The sequence below is a fragment of the Salmo salar genome, chromosome ssa24 (assembly GCF_905237065.1).
Source record: "Salmo salar chromosome ssa24, Ssal_v3.1, whole genome shotgun sequence".
Lineage (NCBI taxonomy): Eukaryota > Metazoa > Chordata > Actinopteri > Salmoniformes > Salmonidae > Salmo > Salmo salar.
Window position 1 is genome coordinate 25,224,081 of NC_059465.1, and position 18,686 is coordinate 25,242,766.

General features: G+C 41.6%; 2 protein-coding genes across 12 annotated transcripts; both read right to left on the reverse strand.

Moving 5' to 3' along the window:
• Positions 1 to 1,302: 1,302 nt before the first annotated feature.
• Positions 1,303 to 12,771, reverse strand: LOC106585452 (outer dense fiber protein 2). Of its 11 annotated transcripts, none has more exons than XM_045706633.1 (19): positions 11,496 to 12,771; positions 10,993 to 11,060; positions 10,737 to 10,862; positions 10,390 to 10,503; positions 9,217 to 9,401; positions 8,900 to 9,029; positions 8,683 to 8,814; positions 8,491 to 8,565; positions 8,268 to 8,339; positions 7,856 to 7,972; positions 7,352 to 7,522; positions 5,919 to 6,028; positions 5,617 to 5,752; positions 5,363 to 5,473; positions 4,950 to 5,213; positions 4,763 to 4,863; positions 4,470 to 4,632; positions 4,195 to 4,320; positions 1,303 to 1,735 (listed from the first exon to the last, which is right to left on the reverse strand). In XM_045706633.1, the coding sequence occupies exons 3-19, from the start codon at positions 10,860 to 10,862 to the stop codon at positions 1,565 to 1,567; spliced, it is 2,304 nt and encodes a 767-aa protein (XP_045562589.1). In that variant the 5' UTR covers positions 10,993 to 11,060; positions 11,496 to 12,771; the 3' UTR covers positions 1,303 to 1,564. The 11 variants fall into 11 exon arrangements, with proteins under 11 accessions (XP_045562589.1, XP_014027146.2, XP_045562588.1 ...); XM_014171671.2 differs by having other exon boundaries at positions 10,390 to 10,569; XM_045706632.1 differs by having other exon boundaries at positions 10,993 to 11,128.
• A 183-nt stretch (positions 12,772 to 12,954) lies between these two features.
• Positions 12,955 to 16,950, reverse strand: LOC106585454 (protein SET). Its single transcript, XM_014171675.2, has 8 exons — positions 16,636 to 16,950; positions 15,451 to 15,508; positions 15,213 to 15,355; positions 15,012 to 15,115; positions 14,806 to 14,919; positions 14,357 to 14,527; positions 13,865 to 14,002; positions 12,955 to 13,774 (listed from the first exon to the last, which is right to left on the reverse strand). Exons 1-8 carry the CDS (start codon positions 16,706 to 16,708, stop codon positions 13,754 to 13,756), a joined length of 822 nt encoding a protein of 273 aa, XP_014027150.1. The 5' UTR covers positions 16,709 to 16,950; the 3' UTR covers positions 12,955 to 13,753.
• Between the last annotated feature and the right edge of the window lie 1,736 nt (positions 16,951 to 18,686).

Here is an 18,686-nt window from a genome sequence, read left to right on the forward strand (position 1 = left end):
GCGCCTCCTGAGTCGGAAAAAGTAAGATAGTCGTATTCCTGGCTGTAATGCTGGTGAATTACCGCTGCTCCGATATGCGAAAGTTCTTCCCGGCTGTATGTAATAACACAAAAACATTTATAGGCTAATAATGTAAGAAATAACACATAAAAAACAAAATACTGCAAAGTTGCCTTGGGGCTAGAAGCACGGCTGCCCTTTCTATCGGTGCCATTTTCCACAAAGTGCAGAGATCATCTGTTCACCTACTCTGCATCTAACAAAGACAAGGCGATTGGAACCAAAAATCTCAAATTTGGACTCAGACCAAAGGACAGATTTCCACTGGTCTAATTTCCATTGCTCGTGTTTCTTGGCCCAAGCAAGTCTTGAAATTTTCCAGATTGACTGACCATGTCTTAAAGTAATGATGGACGGTCATTTCTCTTTGCTTATTTGAGCTGTTCTTGCCATAATATGGACTTGGTATTTTACCAAATAGGGCCATCTTCTGTAAACCACCCCTACCTTGTCACAACACAACTGATTGGCTCAAACGCATTAAGTTAAGAAATTCCACAAATTAACAATGCACACCTGTTCATTGAAATGCATTCCAGGTGACGACCTCATGAAGCTGTCATCGAGGCAAAGGTTGGCTACTTTGAAGAATCTCAAATATAAAATACAATCATTTTGATTTGTTCTTTTTTGGTTACTACATGATTCCATGTGTGTTATTTCATAGTTTTGATGTCTTCACTATTATTCTACAATGTAGAAAATAGTACAAATAAAGTAAAACCCTTGAATGAGTAGGTGTCCAAAATTTTGACTGGTACTGTATATACCAATTAATTGTTTATTACAGCCAGATTAATCAGACTAGCCATGAGCCAACTATACTGATCATCTTCCAATGTTGTTTAAGTAAAAACACAACTTTTACAATAACTGTGAACCAGTAGGTGAACCAGTAGCTAGAATGCTAGGTAGTGGTCACATTCATTACCTCCCCTCTTTCGGGCCAATCTGGGTTGTATTTCTGTCTTCCTTTTGATGAGTTTTTCAAGGCCTCCAATGTATCCCATTGTAAACATTCAACAGGCATGTCGGCGTGTAAATAAACACACAATCGACACTGAGAAATCGGTGATGCCGTGATTAACTTGTCAGCGGCTTGCTTAATGGGCTTGCTGCATACGGTGCCGCCTAAAGTAAAACTCTGAAGTGCTCAATTTCCGTCTATTTCGAGTTCAGATACAACAATGGTTCCGCGTCAAGGGACCAAACAGTTACAAAGCTACTTTGACCTCATAATGCATACAATTAAATCAAAACATATATATTTTTTAATGTATCTAAGGAAAATACTTGGGAAAAACACTGGATAAGTACCGGTATTTCGTTTTTTATACATGTTGTGAGTTTGTTGTTTGTGTAAGAGTGAAACATGTCTGATAGTCCATTTTCACTTTAAGATTTTATCATAGTTTTGATAAACAATATACAGTACATGTATACTGAAAATAACAAATAGATCATTGGTACACAACTCATACAATATAAGGCTAACACTATTCAATCAGATTGGTAAGTGTGTGTGTAGAGAGCTTGATAGCACAGAGTCACCAAACACATTACTATATGAAGCTTTGAGAAACTGAACATAATTCTGCAGGCTGTGATTGGTAGAGTCAGATTGTTCCAGTCTCGCTTTCATGTTCTTCAACTGATTCTGGAATCGTCGCTCCATCTGCAAAGAAAAAAACAGACACATTAATTCAGTTTGACACAGTTAACATCATACCTTATTATGGTGTTCAGATTTTGTAGTTTGTATAAAGTCGTGGCCAAAAGTTGAGAATGAGACAAATATTAATTTTCACAAGGTTTGCGGCTTCAGTGTCTTTAGATATTTTTGTCAGATGTTACTATGGAGTACTGAAGTATAATTACATTGATTTCATAAGTGTCAAAGGCTTTTATTGACAATTACATGAAGTTGATGCAAAGAGTGTGAGTGTGTTGACCCTTCTTTTTCAAGACCTCTGCAATCCGCCCTGGCATGCTGTCAATTAACTTCTGGGCCACATCCTAACTGATGGCAGCCCATTCTTACATAATCAATGCTTGGAGTTTGTCAGATTTTTATTTTTTTTTGGTTTGTCCACCGGCCTCTTGAGGATTGACCACAAGTTCTCAATGGGATTAAGGTCTGGGGAGTTTCCTGGCCATGGACCCAAAATATTGATGTTTTGTTCCCCGAGCCACTTGGTTATCAATTTTGCCTTATGGCAAGGTGCTCCATCATGCTGGAAAAGGCATTGTTCGTCACCAAACTGTTCCTGGATGGTTGGGAGAAGTTGCTCTCGGAGGATGTGTTGGTACCATTCTTTATTCAAGGCTGTGTTCTTAGGCAAAATTGTGAGTGAGCCCACTCCCTTGGCTGAGAAGCAACCCCACACATGAATGGTCTCAGGATGCTTTACTGTTGGCATGACACAGGACTGATGGTAGCGCTCACCTTGTCTTCTCCGGACAAGCTTTTTTCCAGATGCCCTAAACAATCGGAAAGGGGATTCATCAGAGAAAATGACTTTACCCCAGTCCTCAGCAGTCCAATCCCTGTACCCTTTGCAGAATATCAGTCTGTCCCTGATGTGTTTCCTGGAGAGAAGTGGCTTCTTCCCTTCTTGACACCAGGCCATCCACCAAAAGTCTTCACCTCACTGTGCGTGCAGATGCACTCACACCTGCCTGCTGCCATTCCTGAGCAAGCTCTGTACTGGTGGTGCCCCGATCCCGCAGCTGAATCAACTTTAGGAGACGGTCCTGGTGCTTGCTGGACTTTCTTGGGCGCCCTGAAGCCTTCTTCACAACAATTGAACCGCTCTCCTTGAAGTTCTTGATGATCTGATAAATGGTTGATTTAGGTGCAATCTTACTGGCAGCAATATCCTTGCCTGTGAAGCCCTTTTTGTGCAAAGCAATGATGACGGCACGTGTTTCCTTGCAGGTAACCATGATTGACAGAGGAAGAACAATGATTCCAAGCACCACCCTCCTTTTGAAGCTTCTAGTCTGTTATTCGAACTCAATCAGCATGACAGAGTGATCTTCAGCCTTGTCCTCGTCAACACTCACACCTGTGTTAACGAGAGAATCACTGACATGATGTCAGCTGGTCCTTTTGTGGCAGGGCTGAAATGCAGTGGAAATGTTTTTGGGGGATTCAGTTCATTTGCATAGCAAAGAGGGACTTTGCAATTAATTGCAATTCATCTGATCACTCTTCATAACATTCTGGAGTATATGCAAATAGCCATCATACAAACTGAGGCAGCAGACTGTGAAAATGAATATTTGTGTCATTCTCAAAACTTTTGGCCTCGACTGTAGATATACAGTATTTTGGGGTATTTTATTAGGATCCCCATTAGCTGTTGCGATAGCAGCAGTGGTGTAAAGTACTTAAGTAAAAATACTTTAAAAGTACTACTTATGTAGTTTTTGGGGGTATCTGTACTTTACTATTTATATTTAGGCCTACTTCACTTCATTCCTAAATAAAATAATGTACTTTTTACTCCATACATTTTCCCTGACACCCAAAAGTTACATTTTGAATGCTTAACAGGATAGGAAAATGGTCAAATTCACACGCTTATCAAAGGAACATCCCTGGTCATCCTTACTTTCTCTGATCTGGCGGAGTCACTAAACACAAATGCTTTGTTTGTAAATATGTCTGTATTGGAGGGTATCCCTGGCTCTCCGCAAATAAATAAAAATCAGAAAACGGTGCCGACTGGTTTGCTTAATTTGAAAGGATTCATACTTTTGATACTTAAGTATATTTAAAACCAAATACTTTTATACTTTTACTCAAGTAGTATTTTACTGGGTGACTTTCACTTTTACTTGAGTCATTTTCTATTAAGGTATCTTTACTTTTACTCATGTATGACAATTGGGTACTTTTTCCACCACTGGAAAGCAGCAGCAACTCTTCCTATTTCCACACAAAACATGACATAATACAGAACATTAATAGACAACAACAGCTCAAGGACTGAGCTACACAGTATTCCTGTCCCTTGCAATTGATTGGGAAGTTGGAACAAATATTTAAAAAAAGATATTGGATATATGATGTATAACACATAGATAACTCTATAAAACTAGGTCATTGGGTTAAAATGTCTCACTCACATCCTCTTTGCTTCTGCGTAACTGACTGAGCTCTGTCCTTCTGAGGCCCAGTTGGCTCTCCAGGTCCAGAGCCTTGGTCTGGATGGACCTCTCTTTGAATAAAGCCCGCTCCAGGCTCTGATCCGCCTAAAAGTCCAACCAAAATGAGAATCAATCTGTGACACTCAATCCGTTGACACTCAGAATAACATTAACAAAACTAAATAATCTTGAGACTGAAACAGAAACTGAAAGACTGCAGAGGTATTTAAGTGATGTTCAGGAGTAAGACAGACCTGTCTCTGTCCATCCTCGAAGGCCTGCTCCAGCTGCTTGGAGAGGATGCTGCACTCCCAGGCCCGCTCCTCCAGCTGTTTCTGGGTGCTGTGGATGGTCTCCTCCCGCTTGCCAATTAGATGGACCATATCTCTGTTCTGCAAGTTTGCCTCCTCCAGTTTCCTGGGGAGGGAAGGAACAGTCCAGACATTGACCAGCAGAAACATGTAGGATGTCTTGTGGACCTGAGTGTGATCATTGTCCATAGGGACACCAAATAGGGATCTCTGCCTCAGGTATTGATATGACTTACCTCTCTATACTCTCTATCTTCTGCTGCAGATTTTTGTGCTCCTCCACCAGAAGAAAATTATTGTCTTGAAAAGTCTCCACCCAACATCCCTGTTGTTCCACCTACACACAGACACTCTTCTTATTCAAACACAGATCAGAATCAATCTGTGAACAGACAACTGTCCATTTACAGTATGTGTGCATACCTTGTGTCTGAGTTCAGACAGGGCATTGTTTTGCTCAGTGTTTCTCCTCTCCTGAGTCTGTGTCTCTTCCTGGGCCACTCTCAACTGCAGCTCAGAACGCTTCAGCCTCTCAGGCAGAGGCTCCAGCTCTTTCAGACGCCCCAGCAGCTGCCTCCTGACCTGCTCAATCTCCCTCTCCAGGTCAGCCTTCATCCCTTGTGCGTGTTTCTCAGAGATGTCTAGCTTTAAGCAGTACTCCTCTGACTCTAATCGAGCCCTCTGAACCTGCAGCACATGGTCACTTATCTATTCAAAATCTATGCTACAGACTGGATAGCATGCAGCATGTACAGTATTTATTGCTGGATTATAACACCTTGGCTTCTCATAAGGTTGAAGTACAGCCCACACTCTGGTGTGCTGATCAACTGTACCTTGCGCTTATAGGTTTCCAACTGGCTCTCTAGCTTCTTGACTGAACTCTTCAGCTGCTGGGCTTCAGACTGGGACTGCATCAGGGTCTCCTGTGCAGCAGACAGGGTGGTCTCAAGAAGAAGATGCACAAATAACTAAACAACTCTCCAGACATTAAAAGTTATAGAAGGTTTTATCTTCAATCCTTATTATGTCTAATATTCTTCAGTTTATTACACTCGATGACTGGTAGTGAAGAAAAACAGATGTTTACCTTCAGTTTCTGATTCTGTAGTTTGTTGGAGGAGTTGTCAGAGGTGAGGCGGTGCAGCTGGTCCAGGAGCCCCTCCCTCTCTGGATGGCCTTTCTCCTCCACAGTGTGGATCTGTGCAGTCAGCTCACTCACCTGGCTGCACAGACAAGACAGCAGAGCACATAATGAAGAAATCAAAAAGGAAGAAATGAGAAACACTTAAAAGGCTTTAGACAACTTTTTACAAGATCATTTGCCAAAGACAAACTGTTACAGAGTGAAAGTTTTTGAACCGTTCATAACAAACAGTCACAATTACTCACTTCTTGAGAACAGCGATTTCCATTTCAAGCTGGCTCTTAACAGTCACCTCTTTCGAGTGGCGGGTACACCAGCTCTCAGCTGAGGTAAGGGCCTCTGCCAACTCAGTCTCCTGAATGATGGCACACAAATACATAGGGAAGTGTGACTCTTGGGCCCAGACCTGGAGCCAAAGATAAAGTAACTAAGGGGGCAGTTGAAATCAATGAGGGGGTACAATTTAACAGGGTTCATGCATTAGAATTACATTTAATTCTACTTATATCACACTATACCACAATAAACAAAGTTCAAATGCAGAGACTCGGAGACCATTGAGCGCTTTTGAAGAGACAGATTGGCTACAGATTTCGTGCCAATCTCCGCTGCGCTGTATCAGCACAATGGATAGCGCCCTACACACTAAAGCAAGGCCTATTTGGCAATGGATATAGGCTACAAGATAGATAGGGTAATTCACCTATTACAAACAGCCTATGTGAACGCCGCCGTACACACAGCTGTCTTACCAAAGTAATGCAAACTAAATGCTGAAAGTAGTAGCCTAGTTATTCATGCAAAACTAAAATACTGAATAGCAGTTTTGCTTAGAATACTGACAACTGTGAATGCGAATGAGTGAATGCGAACAGAACAGTGGTAGGCCTACTATAGGCCTAGAAATTAAATATCAGATTGATAAAGACATGACACAATCTATATTTAGGCAAGTTACATTAACAGTAAAAAAATAAATAAAAAAAAAGCAGTAACCAAAAGGCGAAAGCAAATAGCCTACAGCCTACTACAGTAAGATGAAGCCATGCACAGCTGTCTTGCCAAATAAATAGGCCAGCTTAAAACATGGAAAATCATGCAGCTCATGCGTTCAGTAACACGTTGCGATACGGAAAAATACACTTCTGTGGATCAAACTCGACCCAACCACGTAATCAATTAAGCAATGCCAGCCTACTATAAACACGTTTTCAATACGTACATTTCCATTTATAACCATGAAAAGCAATAGCCTACATTCTATTTCTATGGTTATCCATTTCTATGATGAAACATATCGATATGTAGCTATATGCAGGGGCGTCATTTGGGTTCTTGCATTGGAATTATATTGAATTCTGCTTATACCACAATAAACATAAAGGTTCAAATGCCAAGACATTTGAGTGCTTTTGACCAAGAAGTGACATGTTGGCGCAAAATCTCATTTTATGCTATTTTTATATAAGGAGATTAAACTAAAACTGAAGTGGCACAGGTTTCAGAGGGGGCCAAGTCCCCTTTTGCCCCCTCGTTGAACCGGGCCCGCTTAGATTGCTTGTTAATGTAAGTATACATGTACTCCTCCCATTTAATAATATTCACAGCATATAATAATATTCACCCAACACCACGTGTCAACCCATGAGAACAGCCTGAGGACCAGTGAGTGTCTGACCTTCTCCAGCAGCTGTGCAGAGAGATGTCTGGCTGAATCCTCACTGTGCTCTGCCCTCTGCCTCTGGTTGGCCAGCTTCAGACTCTCTTTGTCCTCTTTACGCTGTCGCTTCAGCTGCTCCAGCAGGGCCTGTATCTCCTCCTTCTGCTGCTCCTGGGTCTGCTCCATCACCTACACACCACACAAGGAAGGGAGATAACAGGAAGCAATGGAGAGAGACGATTGTTGTGGTCAGATGTTCCAGAGTCTATACTTTAAAGACCCACTCCAGCCTCCCTAGAACCTCATTTATCACCTGATTTACTTAACAAATGGCTCAATAGGTGGTCCAGGTGTCCTCTGACATGGCACAAGTGTCTTCAATTGCTCCTCTATTGGTCTGGCAAGCAAGGGGGAGGCCGATGACATTAGAGAGCATCATCAGACCAACTCTTTGAATTGCCCCCAAGGACCAAAAAATAACAGACTCTATTAATTCTGTGGCCTATAAACCTTGGTACCCACTTTACTCCGGCCGGCCTGGCGGTCATTTTCAGTCTCTTTGCTGCGTAACTGAACCATAAGCTGGCTGCAGGTTGACTCCAGAACTTTAGACAGCTCTCCTGTGGTCTTCACAATGTCCTGTATGGAGGATATGGAATGATGAATATTGATAAGATGCTATTTGTGAGCACTGGTGGCAGGTAGCCTAGTGGTTAGAGTGTTACGCCATTAACCAAAAGGTTGCTGGTTCAAATCCCAGAGCATTTTCCATTTACATACACGTATAAATGACACACTTGTACATGACAAAAATAAGTTCCCACCTATTTGATATATTATTTATATTTCTATAAATAAATAATGATCTTTATGATCTCGCTCCGCATCAAATGCAAACGATTGAGAATCTAGAGAACTAGAGACAATGATGTACCTTTTCAGAATCCAACCGTACTGCAAGCTGGGTGGCTTCCTTCTCTTTGTTGTTGAGTTTTGCAGCAAGATGCTGAAAGCCAGAAAAACAGAAACAACATTCTTAATGTCATCTATGACCATGGATATGCACCACACAGACTGAAAGGAAACCAATATAAAGGGAAATGTAACAGATAAAAGCACATGGTGATAAACACAGGAACATGGTGATGCATACACACAATTTTTTCTGCTTCTGTGTCCGCCAGTCTCTTCAGTAGGCCTTGCCTTTGCTCTGACGTCCTCAATGATTCTATCTATCAATAAATACATCAACAAAAATATAAGACCACAATTCTAATTGTCATTTTAGATATTCTTTCAAAGCAACTGTCCTCGTCAGTCTGAGCAAGTCAATGTATTGGGGAAAGTACCTCTCGCTCATGGCACTCCCTGAGGAGTTCTCGAAGAGTGCGGTTTGTGCTGTCAAATGTTTCTATCTTCTTTGTCAGCAACTCCTGCTGCCTACCAAGCAGGGCAGCGTCCACCTTGGACAACCGCTTATCCTAGCAAGGAGAAAGGGCAGTCTTAAAGAACATTAAAAAAAAGTTCATATTTAATATTTAACAGGGTCACTTGTATCAAATTCACCTTTTTCACACCACCCATGGACTCATTCAGGGCTGTCAACTGTGTGACCAATGCCACCCCGTCAAACTCCGCTTCTACCAGCTTTCTCAGTAGCATGCATCTTTCCCCGTGTAGAGTCCCCGAAAAAGCACTGCACGGAATGGAAAGGTTAAAACCATGCTGTTCCTAAACTGCCTCACACAATTTTTAAGTTGTCTTGTAAACATTAAATAGTTCAGATGTATTTTCATTCTATTCTATTGGCTACTCAATCTAATACTGATAATCCTATGCTTGATGACTAAATGTCCTTATGATATTACAGGTGGAGTCCACACCTGTTGTAGCCTGTTTCGCCCCTCTTCCGTAGGGAGTGTTGGATGGAGATCTTCTTTCGTTCTCTGAGGTCCAGCTCTTTGGTGGCATCCAGCAGCTCCTCCTCCTGCTCGTCGATGACACGCTGGCAAGCGCTCAGACACTCTGACTGGTACTCCATCATACGCTCCTTCTTCCACAGCCTCACCTGATCACCAAAAGCAGACAGAAACACACACACACACACACACACATCTTTGTTTACTGGACACAATCACGCAACAAACAAGAGGGATGAACATGATATTGCTGAATTCCAGTGAGATCGTGGCTATGTATTGTAATGAAGCAGTAAATATTTTTGGCCTTCCTGTGACATCGGGTGCTGTAGGTGTCCAGGAGGGCAGGTAGTTTGCCCCCGGTGATGCGTTGGGCAGACCTCACCACCTTCTGGAAAGCTCTGCAGTTGCGGGCGGTGCAGTTGTCGTACCAGGCGGTGATACAGCCCGACAAGATGCTCTCAATTGTGCATCTGTAAAGGTTTGTGAGGGTTTTAAGGGCCAAGACAAAATTCTTCAGCCTCTTGAGGTTGAAGAGGCATTGTTGCGCCTTCTTCACCACACTGTCTGTGTGGGTGGACCATTTCAGATCGTCGGTGATGTGTATGCCGAGGAACTTGAAGCTTTCCACCTTCTCCACTGCGGTCCTGTCGATGTGGATAGTGGGGTGTTCCCTCTGCGGTTTCCTGAAGTCCACAATCAGCTACTTTGTTTTGTTGATGTTGAGTGAGAGGTTATTTTCCTGGCACCACTCTCCCAGGGCCCTCACCTCCTCCCTGTAGGCTGGCTCGTCATTGTTGGCAGTAAAGCCTACTACTGTTGTGCCTTCTGCAAACTTGATGATTGAGTTGGAGGTGTGCGTGGCCACGCAGACTCACAGCAGTAATCAGCACTAAAGGTGAATCTACAAAGTATGTACTTAGTGGTGTGAATACTTATGTAAATTAGATATTTCTGTATTTCATTTTCAATACATTTGCAAAAATGTCAAAAAACTTCTTTCACTTTGTCATTATGGGACATTGTATGTAGATGGGTGAGAAAAAAATGATTTAATACATTTTTTTTTCTGCCTGTAACAACAAAATGTGGAAGAAGTCAAGGGGTATGAATTCTTTCTGAAGGCACTGTACATACGTCATTCTTTGGAGAACCAACATCCATCATGAGTCCATCAATCTTCCTCCTATATTTGTTACACTGGCTATGTATCCTCTGCTCTTGTTTATCCTCATCAGACAGGTCAGTCAACTGAAGTGGGGACAGGGAAGGGTTAGCCTGTGATACAGGTGTGATCTCCAGACAGTACAAAGGCCCCTGAGAGACATGAAAATCAACATTGGTAGTATATCTAATGATATCATGTAAGATATTATATCTGTGGGAAGTGAGAAATAATGTATCTTTGTCAATGTGAAATGTAAGGAATGTCAATAGCATTGGATGAAAATGTATCTGTGAGGAGCAAATAACAGTTCCAGGACCTCCCACTTGTATGCGTCATCCCGAGTGGAGGTTCTTCCTGGGGCCGGCACCCAGGGGGCCCGGGACCTCGCTCTGGCACGCAGGTTCCCAATATCCCCTTTGATTTGCACCTCTTTAATCTTCATCTGCAAAGAGAGCAGTGGTTGACTGACAGCAACTGTTGAGGCAGTCAAGGGAAGCCTATTTCTGGTATAGGCCTACTTTATTTCAAAGGTTGAGTAAGTGTATCACTTCATTGACTAAACATTTACTAACCTGTGGGGTCTTTGCATTTGCAGTACAGCTCTTCTGACTCTTCAGGTGTACATGTACAGGTGTGGTCTCTGGCACGTGAACGTGCAATGGTGGGGAAGAATCACGCGTTTTCATTATTTACCAATAATCAGTTCATCTAGAAATTGGAGCACATAATAGAACAGAATTTGCTCTAGCTGCCAGAAAGTCATACACCAGAGACAATAATACCACGACATAGCCGAGTAAAGTCAACTCCATTTGGTCAAGTTCAGTTTACTCAGCTAACCACGACAAGAACAGTAAAAGCATCATGTTCACGACTAGCTCCGACCAGCAACTATCCATTTAAATGAACATGTATTTGAAAAATGTTGACTTTATATTTTACTGTCAAAATTGTTAATTGAAATGTCTAGTTCACGAGATCACAACATGCATGACCAGCATGCTAACCTTAAATATAAGATGTTCATAAACGTGCTCTACAGTTTGCTGAAGCCCTTAGACTTTTGTTTACCTACTGAATCTCTGCTGACGGGACAGGTTCCGGTCATCTCGTACGCAATTGGCTCGTTCATAACCGATTTGTAGACACCTGTCTGATTGGAGAGCATTCGTTGAACCCACGTTCGAGTTTACGTTGCCAGTAGTAACAGGACGTCCTGTTCAACACGTAATATTTCCGTGAAATGCCCACCTCCTACCTGTAGACGGCGCAATGCGAGAAGGGATTAATTCGATCTAGACGGTCCGTGTAAACATTACGTGGTTTTCCAGTTAATGTGGGAGGTTTTCAAACGAACCAAATTTGAGATGTCTATAAATATATGAATCGGCTGTAAGGAAGCGCCATTTCCGACTACTCTCGTGTTTCTTCCGAACTCGCTCGTTCCTGATTTGCATCTAGGCGCAAAATATATGATAGATTTGCATGATTGCACACATAGAATGATACACAAGTATAAATATGCGATTCGAGTTGCTACATTGTTGCCAACAATGGCGGTCAGAGTGAGACCGCTGTGGGGAATTCGGCTACAAACACTTCTGTTTTTCACTGCATTTCTGTGCGATTTTAAACTCGTCGAATCCTGTGTTGGAGAAGAAGTCGGTGACTTGTTACTCTGCAGGTCCTGTGGACATGAATTGGCTATTGAGAAAGATGCCAACTTTATCCACAGTCGACTTGCGCTCTCTTATAGAAATGATACGGTTGTTGGAGAAAGAAGAGTGCCCGTCCAGCGGTTCGAAAACCCACAGGGCTACCAGTTTGAAGTCATGACTTTCAGAAAAGCAGACGTTGTCAAGCACTGGCCCGCGGACAAACATTTCACCTGGTATCCTGGATATGCCTGGACAGTGGCTACATGTCCGCGATGTAACGCACACCTTGGTGGGTTGGGAATTATATATTTTGATTCCGTGTCTCATCCATTAAACGTGTCTGGCAAGTGGGTCTATTCTAACCTTAGGCAACAATTTCAAAATCAAATGGCTCTACCTTATGCTGTTTTGTAATAATGTAATTCTCCCCCCCAGGTTGGGCCTTTCAACCCATTGAATGGCCAAAGACTTTAACCAAAGGGGCATTTGAGGAATCGGAGGAGACATTTGTGGCCTTGGTTACTAATCGATTGTTACAAGAAAAATTTGCATCAACACTACTGACTCCGAAATCATTCAGAAGTTGACATCTACTGCAATCAAAGCTACAAATTATACCTGGCTGTAAAAACTATTTTTTTGCATTTCATAATAAAAAATAGCAATAATACAGCATGTAGTATTTCCTGTGATTGCAATACACAAAGTACGCACTTTTGAGAGCGATACTGTTACTGACAGTTTAACATACCTGTCCAATACTGCAAGCCTACCACAATTCTAGATGTAGCCAGACAGTTATAATTTAGTTCTTGGCTCTAGATAACTAATTGAACTACAATTGACTACTATGGTTGGTTAGATGAGACATTCGTGTACACATTAAGTTTTATTGTAACAAAGAAACTTGTACACTAAGTTTAAAACATTTTTTTTTTTCCCCAGCAGAAAATAAAATGGTGATTAGATGCAAATTCCATGAGATAACAAGGTCATTTTCCATGAAGCAGTGGGGGCCCAAATTTACAAGCATTTTTTTTAACGTTTTGTTTTGTTTATTAAAAATGTCATTTCAAATCTCGCGGATGTCTGTAAAACAATACAATGAAAATCAAAAAAACAAACCCATAGTAATGGCCTCAAAATGCCCACCCTCCCCAACACCCTAAGATGTCTCTCTACCCTACCCCAGCATTGACCACAAACATTGCAAGAACTGATAGGAATGAGCTAGTACTTTATCTGTTGACTTTTAACCACATAGGGGATTTTTTTTTTTTAGGGATCTACTCCCAACTGAACAGAAGTATAAAAACTGGAGGGGCCCACTAGTGCCAAGTCAATGCACCATGGCTTTTGTTAATTTAAATCGCACAACCTTTAACAGGAAGAACAATTTATAGAAATTGCCATTCATTTAACTACAAGATGGCGTGCTTAATCTAATGTAGTAGTCCCCCCGAATGTGGGAATTGTGGTTTGACAATTCAAAGGCAGGAATTTGCCATTGGTTTTAGAGGAGACAAAAACAAAACATGGCACAGACAGGAGAGGCTTCAGAATGAGGAAATGAAGCACAAAATAAAAGTAAAAAAATCTTGCTCCTAAATATGGGTGGATAACCAAATGGGGGGGAAATAGCAAAGGGTATTGGTAGATTATTTAACTCTCCGGTTTAGTCATCTTCTCCATCATCCTAAACAAAAGGAAAGAAAAATCAATACTGTGCAAACAAATTTCACTATTCAATATAGTGAATTGAGCAAATTAATTATTTAGGGCATACCTCCCCATCATCTCCGTCATCCTCCTCTTCATCTTCCTCCCCATCATCTTCATCACCCTCCTCATCAATGTCCTCAAGACCTTCCTCATCGTCATCATCATCTTCACCTTCACCCTCCTCATCATCCATGTCAGGAACCTGCCAATCAAATTAGCCAACCTTTTAACTATACATCCTTTGTCTACATAGCAGACTTAAATCCCCTTGGTGACATTTAGACAATAGATTAGACGTTTAATAGTCACATGTACAGGGTTGCTGTTGTAATTACAGGGTAGAGTGGCAAACAAACTCAGAGCTCCAACAACGCAGGTCAAAGTGAAAGAAAAACAAAAAAATAGCATACATATTAACACTAACAGTACTAAACAATCAAAATGACACATCCAAAGAATTAACAATACAGTAGGTAGCACAACGGGCATAAAAGTCCCATTCAAAGTAAAGAGAACATTGATAAGAGGGAGGTGTTAGGCCGTGGAGACCACTCACCAGGTAGTACTGCAGGGGGTTTGGCCAGATGTCATCCTTGATAACCTCTCCCAGCTCATCTGCCCCAGCATCTGAGTGATCAGTGAACCAGGTGAAGAAGCTCTCTGGCTCTTCATGTTGCCTCTTCTTGCCGGCTTTGTTCTGTGTCTGGCTGGAGCGCTTTGTCAGGTCCTTCAGAGACAACGTCACAGGGATTACAAACCAACTTATTTTTGTTTGTTTTAAAGCAATGAGGTTAATTGCATAGCAAAACAAATGAAATACTGACCACAACTACCTGGCATGAAAACCAAAAGGCTCTGATCACCAAGGTACATACAACATTCAGGTAGTGTTTCACCATTACGTTGAACAGACTTTTTAAAGAAAGTGACACTGGTTTCTGCCAAATGCCATGCATTAATAGACTGCAGTATTACCAAGCATTTGAAAATACTAACGTCAAATACCTTTCCTGATTTCCATTTGATTTCTGTTGACTTTGAGGATGGGTCTCCACTCTCGTTCAGATGGAACTCTTTGGAAAGGACTTTGTTTTCAAAGTATGGATTTTCGTCGTAATACTGGAACACACGTCAATTTAATTGAGTACAGTTTAAGGTACGCTATAAAGTCCAGACATTAATGCAATATCCTGGCAATCATTATCACTTACAAAATCTATTCTGTAGCCTGATTTGATATCTTCAAACTCTGTAACCTCCACCCTGGTCAGATAGTGAAGTGCCTCCTCATCTTCCTCCCCAAGAAGAGCAGAAACTGTAGGGACAAACAAGAAAACAAAGTCAGAATCTGAATATTCTAGGTTCCAGTGGTAGAATCCTGTGAGAGCCCAAAGGGATGTGCTGAAGCTCACCTTGTGGATGGTTGACGAATGTGGTGACCCAGAAGTTGGGGATTTTAGCAATCAGTTCTGATCTCTTCTGAAAGAACGGCTGACGGAGTTTATTGTATTTCTGTTCTACTTTCAATATCTCCTCACTCGCTTGCTCGTTCAGTCTGGAGAAAAGAGATTGCACATCAAGCACCATTACACAGTTAAACGCTTTAGTTTTTCTGATACATACATATACATTTTAACTTGACTGGCTTACCTGTCAATTTCGTTTTGAACTTCGTCGATGTGTTCAATAGCTTCCTGTTGCTCTTTTTCTATTAGAAAAAAATGCAATAATGTCAGAAAATATTGAAGACCATCGGTGCAGTACATTGGTGTTCACTAGACGTCAAAATGAAAGAGTAACTACCAACTTCCTGCGCACTAACAACAAAGAATTAAAGCTGTAACTTAACTGTAGCAAACAAAGTTACGAACTAATGGTTTTGAAATTGACCCTCAACAAGCGGCTGCTCTCAGGACCATTGATGGAAAATCATTGCAAACGGTTGCATGAGCTAATCACTAACGATTTGCAATCTTTAAAGGGGTGAACATTTTGCGGAAATATGATATAAATCTTAACCAACAAGTTAATTGCAATGCGTGATATTTAGCAGCACCTTTTTGTAACTAGCGATTTCATAGCAGCTTGCAAACGGCGTTTCCTGCTGGCTAGTGAGGATGGCCGCGTGGTTTAAATGTGGGACTCCGCACACTACACTATCTGCCTCCTTCCCCAACACTGTCTAATAGCTAGGTAAGTGCGCATTGTATCGAGACTATGACCAAGTTACACAAATAACCCTCCATTGTTAAATCCGTTAAACTCTTCCAATGGGCTACTTCTCAAACTGTGGTTCACTAGATGGTAGTTAACTACCGTTAGCCATGTTGCCAATTTCACATTCGCAAACTAGCTACCTACGGCTTGCTTCATCATGGCGGATATGCACAACAACAAAGTAACACTAGGCCACGGTTATTTCATTCAACATAGAAAACACATTACTCCTCAGTCAACTGCACAAATACACAGTTTATTATTAAAAAAAAATTTGCAATTGTATTTATAGTAGCAACGACTAGACTTGAGAACAAAAATACTTAACAGGACATGCATTGATTAGACAATTAGTTAGCCAGTTAGGAAATGTTGCTAGCTAGGTAACATGGCCTCCATCACCGGTCTAACGTAGTAACGTTAACAGCTAGAGACAGAACTAACTACGCACTCACGACAGACAATACTGACTGCACCCAAAACCGGCCAGATTCATAGTGAAAAGCCCACAGAGGACAAATTACGGTTTGTGAACTATTTTACTTTAAAGTAGTAGATTTTGGTATAACTAATAAAGGAAGTGAAAATGGCGGTGAACTGGAGGCCGCCATTCCTTACCGGAGGTCTCGTCCGCTCCGTCATGGTTTGAGTTCAGCTCCTTTTTACTCACTTTTGCCGCCGGTGCCGACATTTTTTTCGCAAGCTGTGAATAACAGACTTCGGGAAAGAATACTGAATTTGGTTTTGTATTCTCCCCGAACAGGAGATTAGTATTTCTAAGTACGATGTCGGTGTGCTATAACAACGTGTGCAGCGCTCCTCCACACAATATAATGCGAGGAAGTCAAGCACATTTAGACACTCCACCAAGAAGCTCTAGCCCGCTCACGCGCTCCCTTTCATTACGAACGCGCCTCAGCAAATGGAACCGATTGGGCTCCGCCTCTCGAGAACAAGTATGCATGCTGGGTTCTAGTGTTGCTGTCTCATAGGTGAGATTAACTTCGAAAAGGCGGGATTTTACATCAACAACGTCTTTGTAAAATGTTGAATTAATTTACATAATCACGTACATTCAAATTATCACAGCTAACAGTTTCACTTTAAAATAGGTCTATTTATTTTGTCGTCGCATTTGCCCTCCTACCGTACCCTGCTGCAAAGGGAAATGTATTTGTTTCAGGTTATGTGGACATATACTTTAAAAAGAACATATATAACCCCTGCAAAAATCTTGGTGTCCTTGGTAATGCGTTTTTTAAATAGGCCTAAAAGGAAAATATAAAATAGTTTACATCACTGCATCATTGTGTCAGTATTGTGTCATTACCACCACGACAAGCAAATTACATAATAATGTTTTTTCAAACGTTTGTGTACTTGGTTACCATGGATATGAATAGCGACAGTGGATGGATGTCATGGAGGGAGACTCACATGACCAAATAGGATATAATTTCATCAAATTATGTAAAAAAATGTAAATTGTTTTAATTATGTGTATATAGGACACATTGTATGCTAGCAGTTCAACTGGAGTTAGCATGCTAGAATCCCAGCTATTTATAACCAAATACTGTAGAAATGTAATTCCCACCACAGGTCATTACCACCACATAATGAACTGTGATGGTAAGGACAGAATGTGATGGTAATGACAAAATGTATTAGTTCATACGTTTTTACTTACATTAAGACCTGAAAAGACACACAAACTACACATATTATCATGGTTAAATTGAAATTGAATACTTATTTGCTAAATAAGACCATTACATTTTGTATTATGTTAGGATGATTGAGGGATTTTGATGTCTATTTATGTGACTTACTATGGTTACTGACAAGGACATACACTATATTTGCAAAAGTATGTGGACACCCCTTCAAATTAGTGGATTCGGCTATTTCACCAACACCTGTTGCTGAAAGGTGTATAAAATAGAGCACACAGCCATGCAATCTCCATAGACAAAATTGGCAGTAGAATGGCCCGTACTGAAGAGCTCAGTGACTTTCAACTGGTACCGTCATAGGATGCCACCGTTCCAACTAGTCAGTTCGTCAAATTTCTACCCTGCTAGAGCTGCCCCCGGTTAACTGTAAGTGCTGTTATTATGAAGTGGAAACATCTAGGAGCAACAACGGCTCAGTCGCCAAGTGATAGACCACAGAGGGCTGAAGCGCGTAAAAAGTGTGTCTTCGGTTGCGATACTCACTACCAAGTTCCAAACTGCCTCTGGAAGCAAGGTCAGCACAATAACTGTTCGTCGAAGGCTTCATGAAATGGGTTTCCATGGCAGAGCAGCCGCACACAAGCATAAGATCACCATTCGCAATGCCAAGCGTCTGCTGGAGTAGTGTAAAGCTAGCTGCCATTGGACTCTGGAGCGTTCTCTGGAGTGATGAATCACGCTTCATCATCTGGCAGTCCGACGGACGAATCTGAGTTCGGCGGATGCCATGAGAACGCTACCTGCCCAAATGCATAGAGCCAACTGTAAAGTTTGATAGAGGAGGAATAATGGTCTGGAGCTGTTTTTCATGATTCCGTCTAGGCCCAGTGAAGGGAAACCTTAACGTTACAGAACACAATGACATACAGAAATGGTTTGTCGAGATCGGGGTGGAAGAACTTGACCGACCTGCAAAGAACCCTGACATCAACC